This window comes from Thunnus thynnus, chromosome 5 (genome assembly GCF_963924715.1).
Source record: "Thunnus thynnus chromosome 5, fThuThy2.1, whole genome shotgun sequence".
Classification (NCBI taxonomy): Eukaryota; Metazoa; Chordata; class Actinopteri; order Scombriformes; family Scombridae; genus Thunnus; species Thunnus thynnus.
In genome coordinates, this window is record NC_089521.1 from 34,204,744 (window position 1) to 34,221,117 (window position 16,374).

The window sequence follows — 16,374 nt, forward strand, 5'->3', positions numbered from 1 at the left end:
ACAGTTTATTGTTCACCTTCTAGTTTTCTTCCTTTGGGTTTAATACAAATCCAGCAAAATATCTTCAGGTTTCAAGTTTTAGTTGAAAATGTTTAAAGAGTCATTATTTCATCACAATAGACAACAGTATTTTCCAGTGGACAGTACCTGCTGCACCTTTCTATAATGAGTCTGTTTATTTTATATACAGACACATACATGTAATATCTGTGATCTGCTGCAGCTACCAGCTTGTATGAAGCCTGAGAGGCAAAACCCAGGGCATAAAAGTCTGAAAAGCTCTTCCTGCTGATAACACTTAATGGCTATAAGTGCACGCTGATAATTGAAGAGACTCAGTTTGAAGCTGCTCAGGTTTAATGAGCAAGACAATTTCATTTGAACTTTGTGGAGACACTCTGATACGATCAGCAGCTGATCGGACTGATCTGATATTACATCACTATCACCTCAGTTTTATATCGAGACAAATAACAGAACCAACTCAGGTGTAATATCACTCCCAAGTTTCGATTTGATTTGTTTTCTCATTTCCAGACTGTTTAAAATTTTGGAGTAAAATTTGCACTGTAGGCCTGATTAATAAAGGAAACATAAAACAACTTTTATCATTCACTATACAGATTTTTAATTTCATATTCCTTCTCCTAATTTACCCTGTGTCATGGATGATATAATCAAGGAGGGAAGGTGAGTCTGCTGTCTGTCAGCAGAAAACACATTTTAATTAAATATCAGTTTCTAAAAGGTTGAAAATACCTGTGGACCCAAACACAGGAGACTGCAGGCAACAGGAACTTAAAGTATAAATCTGGTCTGAGTGCAGGCAGAACAAAACTGAACAGAACAAAGGATCCAACAAGACTGAACTGAAAACCAGGACTTAAATAAAACTAAACTGAAGAGGGGATGAGGTGCAGGTGGAGCAGGAGAACAGGAAAGAAGCTGATTGGCTGGTGAAGACACAGGGAGCAGGGCAGGACTAACGAGGCTGATGCAGGGCAGGTGTGGAGGGAAAGTGAGGAGGGAAAAGCAGGCTGGGGAAGAGTACATGAACACAGGAAGGAAACACAGAGCAAACAGAAAACTAAAAACACAAAAAACACAATGAGACAGATGATGTTCCTATAAAATAAAATGCAGTAGTCTCTCAGATTACATTTTCCTTATTACAATTCCTTAAACTAAACACATGCTCCTATATAACAGCAGTGAGAAAGGTGAAACTGTCTCCTGATAGTTTGTGTGTAGGGATATGGGCGGGAAGCTCAGGTGAGGGGAATGAGGTGATTGCAGTGATAGCAGGGCAGATGTGAGTGGCATAGTGCATCTAATGTTGAACACAAACTATATACAGACATCACTACTGTGGTGAAATAAGATACTCATAAAAACTGGCAACTCATCGTATGAATGAGTAAAATTACATGAGCAAAAGGACTGGATAACAGAAGTGTAACACATAAATGATGATGGATAAATAAAACCTACGAGAGTGATGTCTAGATGAAGAGTAACTAAGCCAACACTTAACAAGCCGCTCCATAACCAGCACTGTACATGACTAGATAGTCACATAAAGCAGTGAGGAAGAAAGTTGGTGTGAGTGAGACGTGAACTTAGTAGAGCCAGACTCACTCAGAGCTGAGAGGAAGATACATAGAGCCAGACTGTGACAAGGTAGAAAGTAAACATTGATGTCAGATATATTTACATATTTTCTTTAAAACATATAACCTACAAGTTTAAATTATTCCTACAAATTACGAGACGTTCTCATCATAACATGAATTATTAGATAATGAATTTACAAACAGAATATCAATGAATGCAGATGCAAATAAGAAATATATTTTAGAAAATGTTGCTGCCAGTAGAAATGTGTATTCAGTGTCTGAGCAGTTACAAACTGTTTGATGGATCTGTTCACAATATAACATGCAGATGTTTGTCAAACAGTTTATTTCAGGAGAAACATGCAGAGATGTTTCACGTTGTCTTTTGTCATGTTGGAGGACATCACTACATCACTGTGCTGGCAGTGGTAACTGTACGCCATTATTCATTTTTTAGACAGTACATCACATTTAAAGTCCAGCATATTAAAAGACACTGAAGAGCTGTTAACACCTGTAGATTGACAGCTGATGTCACTTCAGATGACGCCTGCAAGGAAAGCATGTCCAAAAACATGTTTCCTTGATTCTTCTTCCCTCACATATTTTCCTGCATCTCTCCCTTGTATCTTAGGTGAGAGGGACTAAGACACAAGGATATGACTCAAGTGAGCAAAGCAAGGAGACATTTAAGACAAATAAGAGGCAATCACTGTGGACTTTATGGAAGGACAAACTTGGTGATGTCAACTTAGTTGATGTTAAAAGAAATGGATTGATCATTGTTGGATGTGTTTCACAGACACAGCTGAAGAGGTTGTTGGAAATATGAATTAGATGGTTAGCAGGTGTCATGTTTCCCACTTCATAGAGGAGTTCCAGTAAGTTGTTGACAGTCATTGAATGATCAGGACGAGTGATGGAGAAAGGTTTGAAACAAGACCAGGGGCCAGATGCATAAACGAAACGTATGCACAAAAACCATGCACACGCCATTTCCTGCACATAAACTGGTATTTATAAACACAGAATGTGTGGTGAGAATGTGAACACCTCACGCATACTTTAGACCAGGCGTACACGTTTTCCCTAAGAGATCTGAGGATGATGTAATGAGGTGGAGATGAAATATAAGCTGAGAGACGGAATCTTTTAGTAAAACATTGTTTGTTTAGGTTGATAATTAGATTGATTTACATAGGAGCCAACATTTTATTTTTCTCTTATTATTCTTTTCATTTTATCCTTAGTTGTGGCACACCTTGTAAAGTCAGTTTAGATATGAGCTACAAACTACATTGATTACATTTCTGAGATATTGCTGACGATGGTTTACAGTCCATGTGATGAATTAATGATACGGATGGTATAAAGAGTTGCACAGCCGTGTGTAATGGCTGCGCATAATGACAGCTATTCTGCCTGTTGGAGAAACTCGCCAGTGCAACACAATCTGTGAAACTGCACTTCTTCTTTCCCGTTTGTTTCATTGACAGCTGTACAGACTGATGAGGCAGGTGACCAACTGATATGAAAACGGCTGGTTCAGGGTGTGTCTTCATCCATTTATGGTTAATTGTGGGAGTGGAAATGAGGCTCGTGCACGTGCGCCCAGTTCCTCCATGATTGAGATTTATAAAACAGAACCATGCGTACGCACGGCTTTATAAATCTGATGAAAAGAATGCATCTGCATGTTTCTGGCTTTATGCGTACACACAGTTTTAGTCATGAACCTAGAGTTTTATGCATCTGGCCCCTGGTGTGTTGCATTTTGAATCAGAAATCTTGCCTGACAAAGTATTCTGAGATCATATCAGTTATGAGGCTGTTTGTTCCCAAACCCATTCAGTGCAGACGTTGTTGGAAATTTGGACACAGCTGGCTTGTGTGTAGACATGATTTGGGGATATGTTGTCAATGTGGAGATGAGACGTGCAGCAGCAGAAACTGTGAAAACGAACCCCAGTGCAAGCAGACTGTCCAAAGAGAAAGAAAGAGATGGAAGTCATGAGGATCAGGTCCAAGAGAAGGGTTTAAGAGGTGAAGTCATTACGTCTTTATTGAAGTAGCAGCATGTTGTCATTAATATTAATGAGAGCTCTTTTTCACTGTTTGTATTTGACAGTTTTTAACCTGCATCCTGTTGGGTTCAGCTGTTTGGAGTTTGCATTTTATAAACTTCAACATTCTATCAATCAATCAATCAATCAATCAAACTTTATTTATATAGCACCTTTCAAACAAATAAAATGCAATTCAAAGTGCTGCACAAACGACTGTCAAAACATAGGACGTTAAAAATGGACTTAGAGACTAATGAACACCAGAGCAATTAACAAAGTAAAAAAGGTTAATTGAATAAGAAAACATTAAAAAATGTGTAGTTAAGATAATAAAATAAAAATAATAAAAGATAATACAAGCAATAAAAATGACAAAAAAGTTGTCAAATACTACACATCATAAATAGATTAGTAAAATAGTAAAATGTTAATTAAAAATGAAATAAAATAAAATAATCCATAATGATCAACATTAAAATGTTGATAAAACAAAATAGAATAAAATAAATAATGATGATAAATAAAATAAGTATAAATAATAAAACCATAAAATGATAAAACACTACATAAAAGCCAGATAAACAGATGGTTTTTAGTTTATGTTTAAAAATATGTATATTTTCAGCTGCTCTCAGATCATCTGAAGGCTGTTCCAGCAGCTTCTAAACCTTCTTCACATCTGAACAGATTATGAAACATTGAATGATTTAAAAAAGGAACTTTGTTTTCTAAAGTGACGTCATTTATTCTTCATCAGATTGAGGGACTGCAGTTTGTCAGAGATCAGCTGTGATTCTCTGGCCTCAGCTCTGAAGTCCAACCCCTCATCCCATCTGAGAGAGCTGGACTGTGGGGAAATAACCTGATGAGTTCAGATGTGAAGCAGCTGTCTGATCTTCAGGAGAGTCCAGACTGTAGACTGGAGACTCTGAGGTCAGTAGAGAGTTGGAGTCAGTCCGTGCTGGTTTCAGCAGTATTGTATTAAACACAGTTAGTATCAAGCAAAGATCCAGTATTTCCTGGTGAACCTTCAACCTTCTCAGTGGCTGCTTTCCTCAGTGAAGCTGTGAGAGGAGAATGGTGACAGGCTTCAGGATTGGACATAAAGACAGAGAGAGAGAGAACAGTCAGCCAATCAGATCAGCCAGAAGCTTGTTGTGATCATGTGTTTGAGTTGATGTGAAGACGACTGTTGTTGTTGTGTTGATGTCTGCAGGAAATAAAGCTGGATTACAGCTGACAGCCTTACAAGATGTATAGAGACAGTGGTCCTCATCATCAAACTGTCCTACCATCAAATCTGATCTGAAAGTGTTTGTTCTCTCATTTCAACACTAAAGAATTGATCAGTTCATCTTTGTCAGAGCTCTAAGATCAGTCTGACTGCAGCCTGCAAATCACTGGCTCTGATTTCACACAAGCATCATTACGTTTAGTAACCATGTGGTCTTTATACAGACCAGAACCTCTGCTGAAGTCCAGGAATCACAGCAGGTGTTTAGCTGAGAGCTCTGACTGATTGTCATGTGATGATTTAACAGCAGGAAAGATCTTCAAATCCCACAGAGACTCTGTAGCTTTCAACTTTTCTAACAGTTCACATGTATCAACAGTAAATCCATCAGTAAACTGATGAGTGATACCCACTGATTTGCACATTTGTTATGAGTATTGTGTTTCTATGTTTAACAGATTTTTACAGTTTGTCTTTTATTCTTTTCCTCAGTATCACTTAGTATCTCATCATATTCAAATTTTTGTTGTCTAAGATTATTAAGATCTCTTGATAATGTTTTGAAGACTGGCATAATTCAGGAATTCCTCTTCAAATGTCTTTATTGTAACAATTCATTAAAGGAAGCCATCATATCATCCTTCATTATGTCTTTTATACCTTCAATTTCTGCTTGTTTTAAATCTCACACATTAATGTTTTGTCAGTTACTTTGTATGTGGGAGTTTGAGGTGTTCTTAACAATAATGTAAGATTAATAATTAATCATTGAACTGATGTAAAGGAGGTTTGATATTATTCAAGGAGACATTGATGTAACTGTACACAGAAAAGAGAAAACATCACACAGAAATCAGTTTATATACAAAAAAAGGTTTAATTTGAAAAATTTTGGTGAAAAAATACTTTTTCCTGACAGAATTTTAAATTTCAAAACACCAAAAAAAAAAAACTAATAAATGAAATGAGAATCAGAAAAATGAGTTTAAACTCTTAAACTCAAACCTGAACTTCATTTTGTTGTTTTCAGCTCACAGGAAGAAAAAAAATATAAAAATCAAAAACATTTTAGAAAAAAAAGTTAACAGAAGATAATTTAAATAAATAAACACGAGGAGGAATGTCTCTTTACTAAATAAATAAAACAGAAATGTACAAAATATACATGTAAAAAAGTAAAAAAATTCATATATTCAAACTAGAAAAGTGAACATTTGCATTGACTGTGCGTTTTACAGCCACAGACACGATGACACTGAGGAGACAGCTGAGTGTTTAGAGACAGACTGACACAAGAAAAACATGGATCCCATCAAAAATCAATCAATACTGAAACTAGTTATTGTAATGATGCAGGCATCCAAACATTTCAAAAAATACTCAGTCCAGTTTGAAGCAAGAAACTGAGAAAACAATCAACAAAACAACTAACAGATTATGTCAAACTGTCTTTATGAACCTCAGATTTTCCAGCTGAAGTGAAGCTGAAGAGGAGCGGGACGTCAGCGAGGACAGAGAACTCAGAGTCTGAGGTTTACTTCACTTTATCATTTCCTCATTATAAAAATAGTTTCAAACAGATGACATCAGTTCCAACTCGCCCCCGTCTGAGCCCAAAGGTGCAGAGATGACAAGAGACCATATATGACTACATCATCTCCAAGTTCCCTCCAATGAGAATCAGAAAGGCTGGAAAAATTAGCATCAGAGTCAGTTTGTCTCTAAATGAGTGTTTTGTGTCCAGGAGAGCGGAGGGGACAGGAAGGGCAACTGCTGCATGCTGGACCCCACATTTGAGGATATATTAAAGAAGGGGAACTACTACAGGAGGGTGAGGAGACCCTACAGACCCCCAACGTGCCTTATCTATTCCCAGCTGCTCTACCTGCAGCTTTATGTGAGCAGCTCCTGGAGCTGCAGCACAGCTCATCCCAGCCGACCGGTGACCCAACAGTCCAGGTTCTCACCCGCAGCGTCTCCCCGAGCCCCTGCTGCCCTCCACCCCACTCCCACCAGTCTCCCTACGGCGCTGACCACCATCCCGGCCAAATGACCCAGCCCCGACGCAGGCACTGTTTCCATGGCAGCGGTTCACCTCCTGTGTGATGCATTTGGCCTGTAGATGTTGTCAGTTATTCTCACCATTAACAGCCAGTTCACACACTCAAAGTTCTGTTTCATGGTTTCAGTCATTTGTTTGTCAGTTAAAGTGAACTGTTGCTTAGTCTGATAAGGTGGAAATATGTTGACTGTTGAACTGTTAAGCTGTTGGTTAACATTGTTTGATAGGCTGAAGGCAACTTAATGCACAACTGTGAAACTGCAGGAAAACAGCTGAATCAAGTGTGAGCCTTATTTCATCCATCTGTTGTTGGAGGATTATTTTTTTTAATTAAATAAACGTATGTTTTTTTATTTCTATGATTTTTTGATTTTCTTGTTTTTGAATATTAGTAACTATTATTTATTTTCTTTGGTTTTATCCAGTAATCTGAGCTGCTACGCAACAGTTGGTGACACTGATTTATGAATGTTTACTTGATGTAAAATACATCACGTTTGTTAAAATAAATTAAAGACATGTTCTGGATGTGTTTGAAGTATTCCACTGTGTCAGCAGGTGAGGATCCTTCACCGTCTCAACGCTGACACCACAGGCTGAGTTCCTCAGAGGATGATGGGAAAATGTTCTTCAAACATAAAAAAGGGTCATTCTGCTGATTTTCTGTGTTTTTCTTGTCAACAAATGGACGTCATAAATTTCATGTTTGGATCCAAACCAACAATGAACTGATCTACTAACAAGTATTGTGTGTGTATCAAAGCCTGATATATCTTATTCCTCCGTTGTTGTCCAGAAACTATTATAAACACATCGGTGGGTCACACCGCTGCACTGGGTGACATGTTCCTTCATCATGAAGAGTTTGGTCACGTTAGTTTCTTTAGAATGGCTCCAAAGAGTAAAAATAATAAGATAGTAACTGTCCACTGCACATGCAGTTCTGTTTACAGCTTCACTTGCTTATGTTACATATCACAACCTCTTGACTTTGTACTAAATTATAAATTTCTCCAAGAACTTCAGTCAAAGGTTGTGATCTGTAGCATAACAAGCTGGTGAAGCTGCAAACAGAACCGCGTTCCTGCACATGCTCAGTGGAGTCTGTCAAACTAGAAAATTCTCTGGATGGAAATTTTCACCATTTTATGGATCAAACATGTGACAGACTGATCAACAATGAAAATAACGGTTAGTTGCAGATAACATGTCAGGTGTGTTCACCTTTGTTCTGTTGCATCGATGTGGCCACTCACTGAAGCAATAAGGTTGTTTATTACTGTTAGAGCTGCAACGATTAGTCAATGAATCAATTGGTTGCCAAAATTTTTGATAGTCAACTTATCATTTGGAGTCATTTTGAAGAGGAAAATTCCAAGATTCTCTGATTCCAGCTTTTCAAATGTGAATATTTTCTGTTTTTTTAGTCTCTACAACAGTATACTGAGTATCTTTGGGTTGTGGATAAAACAAGACATTTGATAACGTCATCTTGGACTTTGGGAAACAGTGTTCAACATTTTTACACCATTTTCTTAAATTTTATACACCAAACGACTAATTGATAATGAAAAGAAGACATTACAGCCTTAATGTCTTAGAACGTCTTAGAATGTCCAAAACCAAAAATATTAAGTTGACAAAGATATAAAACAAATACAATCAGCAAAACATCAGCAAATTTTTGCCATTTTTGCTTTTTGTGCCATTAATTGATAAATCTTTGCGGCTCTAATTTTGTCTAAATTAATGGGATCTCTGAAGAAACTGACTTCTCCTTGGCATTTTGTTACCGTGGCAACCAAAGCAGCTTTAAACTCAAGGCACTCAGAAACTGAAACACAAGACGGAAAACAATAGTCTATGAACGGGAGGGGGCGACCTCGTCATGAACTGTGACCACGACTCACTCTGCCACCAGGAAACACCACCAGAGGACAGCTGTCAATCAAGTCTGTGCCAGCGTCCTGTTGACCAATCAGAGGCTCTGCTAGCTAGAGGAGGAAGTCGAGGAGGAGGAGTCGGTTGTGATGGCGTGGAGCGTGATGTTGCTGTCGTTCGTCTCCTGACTGTCGCCGCTCGTCACCCAGGGGTGAAGGAGGATCTGCTCCAGGGTTGGTCGGTCGGACGGCTGCTGGCTCAGACACCAGCCAATCAGCTGCTGGCACTCTGTGACAGAAACACAAGGAGATGAAGAATCTTGACAGGAAGTGACACTCTGCAGCACCAAACATCAAACTGAGGCTGTGTCTGAAATCACATCGCTTATTCACTATAGAATCGATAATCAGTAGTTAACACTGTAGTGAGCAGTAAACTGGTATATAAAGTGCTTCATACTGCCTTGTGGGATAGTAAGACAGTACAGGGTCCCTCCATCAGCCCGGGTCTGTTGCTGTGGTAACCCCGCGATGACCTGTGAGGACCCCCTCCTCCCCCTCAAACAAGCGAGTGTTTGTGTTCAGCTCTCAGCACTTTTGTAACTTCAGTGATTTTTTATGGTTTGAAGTTTAGTTTCTTTCCTATATTCCTGCATCTGTATTTTACCTCAGAGTCATGTTAAGTTGTTGCTGATGAAAACCCAACATTTCCTGCTATTGCTGCTTCATAATAAAAGCATTCCACTGACAAATTGGCATGAGGCTTTTATGGTGAAGGAAGATATAAGAGATTACATGTGTTTATAACTGAGTTAGCTGTCTTCAATAAAAACAGGACGACACAACAAGATCTGGAGATATTTGCAGCTCTTTGTTGAGCGGATCAGTTAGAAACACCACAGGGAGGAAGAGTACAAAGACAAACAGCCTACTGCATTTTCTGCAAACAGTTCACTTTCCACACTTCTTTTACCCCCCTGCTGTGATGTAAAAACACTGGCAGCATGCCAGCACAGCTTGACTACTTGCAGCATGACTTGACACAACTTACCCCAAAACGACAGAGGAACACTAGTAGTGTACATGCCACAGACAGTGCAGTATAGTGAACGTCTTGGACACTATATAGTGGATACATTTACGCTCTCAGACTTATATATATCCTATAAAATGGTGGAGGGTAAGTGTAGAGTGCTATACAGTAAAGACAGTGATTCAGATACAGCTGTTAAACACAGTCTCATCTCTCATCAGGATAAAGCTGTTTTTTGCCCTGAGCTGAGTCTTCCAGGCAGAGCCTCTTCCCTGGCAGTTTACCACCAACACCACACAGTTCAGGTCAGTGTTGTTTATGTTTGATGGGCTGCAGAGACACTGATGATGACATTTTTGTGGTGCGGCAGTATTCAAGACTGACCTGTAGAGATTTTGCGTCTGAAGTAGACCCGTCCTGTCAGGATCTCCTCGTCCTGTTCAAAGGGGATGTCCCCACACACCATGTCATACAGCAGCACGCCGAGCGACCACACGGTGGCAGAGCGACCGTGATACCGACGGAACCGGATCCACTCTGGAGGACTGTACACCCGCGTACCTGGAGGGAGGGAGGGAGCATTAGGTGTTTTATACATGACAGCATAAAACAGGCTCATGAATACTAATGCGGTTGTCAAGACAACAGCATGACAGTTTGTCAGAGTGAGCATGGTGGGAAAACACTGGCAGCAGTTTATTTCCTGAAAATACTTCCTGACCAAAACAAAATGCTACTTTCTGTCCTCGCCCTGGATGTTAAAAGTTAAATTCATTTTTTAAAACGCAGAGAAATGAGTAAACACACACACAGAACATAACAGTCATACTGGACTCTTACAGCGTTATCTCTCAGACTCACCATCGAACTCTGTGTAGGCGGCGTCTTTGAGGAGGGCCCCTGAGCCGAAGTCGATGAGTTTGATCTGTCCGGTCCTCAGGTCCACCAGCAGGTTCTCGTCCTTGATGTCGCGGTGGACGACGCCGCAAGTGAAGCAGTGACGCACCGCCTCCAGCACCTGCAGGAAGAAGCTGCGCGCCGCCGCCTCGTCCAGCGCGCCGCGCTCCGTGATGTAATCAAACAGGTCCTGCCCGGGCTCAGGACGCTCCATCACCATCAGCCAGCCGTCCGCCCGCTCCCACCAGTCCAACAGCCGCACCACGCCGCCAAACGCCCCGCCCACCTTCTTCAACAGCACGATCTCCAGGGGAACGACCGTGCCGCACTGAGACTGTATCAAAAGAAACATTTAAAAATATATCAACTACATGTCCATAAAATCATAGGAGGAACAATTCATACATCATAGAAACAAACACATAAAAAAAGTACGTCTGCGTTGTCTCTGTGACCACGAACCTTTATTATTATTATTATAATAATTATTAGTATTATGTTCTTCACTCTGTTTTTGTTGTGACTTTTGTCTTGTGTGTGAGCTGTAAAGCACTTTGGACCAACTGTGTTTTGTGTAAAGTGCTTTATAAATAAAGTTGAGTCGATGCTTTTACACTGTGCATGTTTTGTGCAGTGACAGGAAGTTGTTGACAGGAACTTAATCTGCAGGTAAATCTCACCAGAGAGCCCCACTCCGTCACTCTGTCCCTGCACACGTGCTTCACCGCCACCTGCATGGAAACAACATTAACACCGTTAACATGCAGCATCCACACAGTTTATAGAACATAGACATTTACAGGCTCAGTACAAAAAAACACAGAATAAAGAGCAGCCATTAATAAAACTTGACAGTAGCATTAAGCTATTTGTTATCTACCTTGGCCTTTCAATGCATTTCTTTGTTTACATAAATGATGTGATGTCATAAATATATTATGAAACATGTCATCACTTCCTGTTCCCAAAGAGGCTAAAACAAAAGAATATGTTTAAATTGGAGCTGAATGTAAAGCTTTGTGAAAACAGGACTGTCCTCCATCAAGCTGCACAGCTGACAACAAAAAAAACAGGAAGTGAAAGGAATACACACAGCCTTCCAAATAAAAGCACAAAGTCAAAACGTGAGTTCTTACTGAGTTCAGCAGCAGTTATAATTAGAAAGTAGTTGTGATAATCTGAAAATATTCTAAATTAGAACAGATCAATTAATCTGTTAATTACGCTCTCGAGTAAATTGTCAAAAAAAAATGTCAGTTTACTGTTTCAGAGGACTAAAGAAACCAGAAAATATTCACATTTGTGAAGCTGGAATCAAATAATTTGGACATTTGTTTCTACAAATTGAATCACAGCAATCAGTTATCAAAATAGATGATAATTAATTTAATAGTAGACAACTAATAATCATTGCACCTCTAGTGTGACTGTTTTATTGATGATTCTTTCTAAAGACAACGATGAACTTTTAACCGTTTAACACATTTAAACCAACGTGAACAAGAAATCCCAAAAATGCACAGAAAATTGATATTTTAATATTTACAATGCTCTTACAGCTGAGCAAACACCTTTTACATGTGGATGACCATATGATAGAGTGCCACAATAGCCACTAAAGGGACGTTGTAGTGAGATTGTTTTATCTGTAACTGTAGCCAAGAATGAACTACAAAGTCAAGTAACAGGAAGTGACCACACCAGAAACCTCTACCCACACCTTCAGATCTGCCAGCAGCTTGCTCCTCCGCACCCCCCGTACTGAGCTCCCCATCATGAGGCCCCCAGTACTACGCTCTGCACCATGGCACCCCTAGTACTAAGCTCTCTTTCACTCCTCCACCACTGAGAAATCTCCAGTGTTTTGAAATCTAACCGTTGGCATGTATGCTGTGAACGAAAACTGCAGCACAAATTTAATTATTATTATTATGGAAGACTATAATGTTGCTTTTATTTTGAAAAGCCACACCAGAAGCGCAACTGTGTGTTTTGTTTAGCTTGACGCTGAGCGCGCACCCCGGCCACGTGCTGCGACCAAAACAAAGCGGCTCGTGGTTCTTACCGGCTGCCCGTCGGCCAAGCGGACGGCGGAGTACACGGTACCAAATCCCCCGCTGCCGAGCACCGAGTCCAGCCGGTACAGCTTCTCAAACGGCGGCTTCTCCGCTTTAGCTAAAAAAAACAAAACAGAAAACACAAACATCAGGATAAATACACGTATAGTTTTATTAATAACCCCAAATCCCCCAACACGTCCTCGCTTTGTTGTTTTTCCGCTTCAGCTCAACACCCAGCTCTTTATTTAAGGGATTTAAATGGAAATTACCGCCTTAATTCTCCCAGAAAATAATAAAAACTTCGTTGAACACACACGAGCACGTTAACAAATGTCCTCAGATTACTCTTGTTGTTCTGCCGTTTAAAAATGGCGGACTGTTGATAGAATCATCATCTACTCTTTTTGAACGATTGAAGGCGACTTGATAATAAACAGATGCAGTGTGTAGCTTCAGATAATAAATCCACACCTTAACAGTATAAAACAGGCTCTTTTACAAAAACACAAAACAGAAATGTCATGTCTGAAAACTGAAAATATGGAAATCACGTAATTTAACGCTTTTCATGACAAGATACACATTTCGCCTTTAAAATTGCTCCGGACTGTTGGAAAATATGCGAATTTAAAACAATAATTTTCATTTATTCAATAAAAAAAACACCACATTTTATCTGGTCCTCTTTGATGTGATGCTTCTGATGTTATCGGCTGTATTTATTCAATATCTACATCTGCTGATAATATTCGGTCATTATTTGACGACTTGTTAAATGAACTGACAAGTATACACATTTTTAGTAAATAATAAAGTACATGAGATGGCGGTCAGGCACTATTTTCGCCGGTTGCCTCGTTTATTTGCCGGTGTTACACCGTATTTGGTGAACCATTTGATTCTGTGACCTGCCCTAACCATCTCACCCCTCGTGCCTAAAACTAACCAACAATGCAGGTCACGAGATCTGATGGGTCACCAAACACTGTGTATCACCGGCACACGTGTTACGATGTATTATGTGACCCGTCGGGTTATGTGACCTGATTTCAGTCTTGTAACAGCCACATGGAGGTGCTTATTTCGGCGTCACGGAGAAGATGACCGGTTGGGTTAGGTAGGAGAAAAGTAATCAGGTCACAGAAAACGGCGTAACACCGGCCTGCCCCCGTTAACACCGTTACCTTGCTGTAGCTGTAGCTTCGCCGGTAGATCCACGCCGGACGAGATGTTGGAGAGGGAGCCCAGTTTACAGAGCAGCATACTGCCCGTAAATCCTCCCAAAACACGAAAACACACCGGAAAATATCGCCGTAATGACCTCAGACAACAGCGGGGGTCCTCGGCCCCTTCTCACGAGCGAAATAAAACGGAAACACGGTTACAATCCATCGGTAAACCGGCTGTTTCACCCAGAAGAAAGCGCGCCACTCGACCACTCTGCTGCTCTGCTCCGCCGCCGCCGCCGTTTGTTTACACGCGGAGACAACATAGATCCTTCCGCCTAAACATCAAATAACACCACACGCTTCACACACACACAAACACAACAACAACACATGGGGATGAAAAGCTGAGTTGCATTGGTTAACGACTAATTTGAAATCAATGACGTGAAAAACTAACCCTAAACCAATGAGAAAACACGCGGACTAGTTTTACGTAGCGAACAGGCGCAGGAATTCACAGATCGCCACTCCAGCTGTGCTGCGGCTCTTCAGAAAGGAGAGGCTTCCCCAATAATCACGAAAAATATATTTATATTGATAAATAGACATTAAAATATCTTGAGGCCATGGTGAAATAATTCTGAAAATACGGTTTGATTAAAATATTAATAACAACAAAACAAGACTAATAAATACTACAAGAGTAAATATAACAATCTCTTTATGATCAGTTTTAATAGGAACATTAATAACTAAAACGGAGCCAACATCACTCAACATTATTGTGTGAATGGTGATTCTAAAGTCTTGCAGTTTGCTTGTAGATAAGAAAGAAGTATTCAGATAATTTATTGTAGTAGAAATGAACTACAATGAAAAAGTCCTGCAGTGAAAATTAAATAACTGATAACTAGAGTTTCTTTAAAAATGCACTCACAATATTTGAATAAGTAATCTAGTAATCTTATATTTTAACTATTGTTTTTTTTTAACTGTTGTTATGATTTGTTTAGTGCTTACTTTTTATCAACACTATGTGTTGGGAGATGCACTATAATTTCATTGTTGTGTCTCTGTAAATTAAAGAGTACAGTCTTTACCTGCTCTATGTGAAAAGTGCCCTGAGATGACTTTTGTTGTGATTTGGCACTATATAAATAAAGATTGATTGATTGATTGATTGATTGTCTTGAATGAGGACAATAGAGCTGATTCTGATTTTAGTCATTTTTCAGTACTGATGATAACTAATGCACAGGGAGTGTTGTATTTAAAACACATTGATGACAGCAAACAGGAGGAGGTTGGCAGAGAAACCTGAGTCTGTCTTACTAATCAACACATGTTGGAGACCATCAACTGTTTGGTTGTTTATCCACTGAAAGAGATTTCACAGTTTTCCTGTTGTTCAGTTGTTTCAGAGTGGATGAAGCTTGTCTGAAAACACTATACCTTATGCACATTGTTTTCTGATTTATTTTGAATCAGTCTGAAATAATATTAATCTCAGCAGTTAATTTCTGGGGAACCCATTTTCTCTCTGTCTGATTCATCTACTTCACTCAGTGGTTTCCTACATTTCCCAGAAACACCCAGAGAACTGATAGAGGCAGGTTAATTTGTCTATCATCAAATATTTTCATGCATACTGCCTCTTATACCTCTTCCATGCCTTTTTATCACCTGTGAATCATTTATGCTAAAAAATATCGCTCATATGCATTTTTAACAAAACCTGAATAGGCTCACAAATGTTCCTGAAAAACATGATTTTTTTAAGGCACTTTTGGTTTGTAACTTTCAACTTGTATTTATATCTTATTAAATAGAGTAAAAACTATTCCAAAATGCTCGGTATTGCACATTGATCAACAGGATATAAGCTAATTATGATATTTATATTTAATTAATAATTATGAGTTATATAATGCATTAAAGCCTAAGTGTGTGTTAGTTATTTTAAAGCCAAACAGCCTCAGTACACTGATGTTTTCAGGTGATGTAGCTCTCAGTCATTTTCAAACATCAAGCCAATCAACATCAGTGCTTACTGACAGCAGTGCTCTTCTTCATTCCTCAGGAAATGCTTCTCTGTTGTTTCTGATGTTCTTCGTTGCATATTCTGCCGCTCTCTGCTCTTTCTGTCCCGTCACTCGGCGTTTGAGAGGTTCTGTTGTGGATTGTCTGAACCTCAGCTTATGCAAGACAGTGTGTGTTACACAGTGTTACATAAGCCTGCAGACTGAATGAGATCCAGCTCACTAATGAAGCCTCATTAATATGAATTTAATCATGAAAAGACGAGGTGGAGCTAGTTTCAACTACTTTATATACAGTTAGCTAGTTTAGTCCAGTGG

At 39.4% G+C, this 16,374-nt stretch overlaps 1 protein-coding gene across 1 annotated transcript; it reads right to left on the reverse strand.

Moving 5' to 3' along the window:
* Positions 1-5,973: 5,973 nt before the first annotated feature.
* Positions 5,974-14,331, reverse strand: LOC137183690 (serine/threonine-protein kinase pim-3-like). The gene is made up of 6 exons (XM_067590899.1): positions 14,033-14,331; positions 12,854-12,963; positions 11,469-11,519; positions 10,753-11,122; positions 10,276-10,452; positions 5,974-9,147 (listed from the first exon to the last, which is right to left on the reverse strand). Exons 1-6 carry the CDS (start codon positions 14,109-14,111, stop codon positions 8,969-8,971), a joined length of 966 nt encoding a protein of 321 aa, XP_067447000.1. The 5' UTR covers positions 14,112-14,331; the 3' UTR covers positions 5,974-8,968.
* Between the last annotated feature and the right edge of the window lie 2,043 nt (positions 14,332-16,374).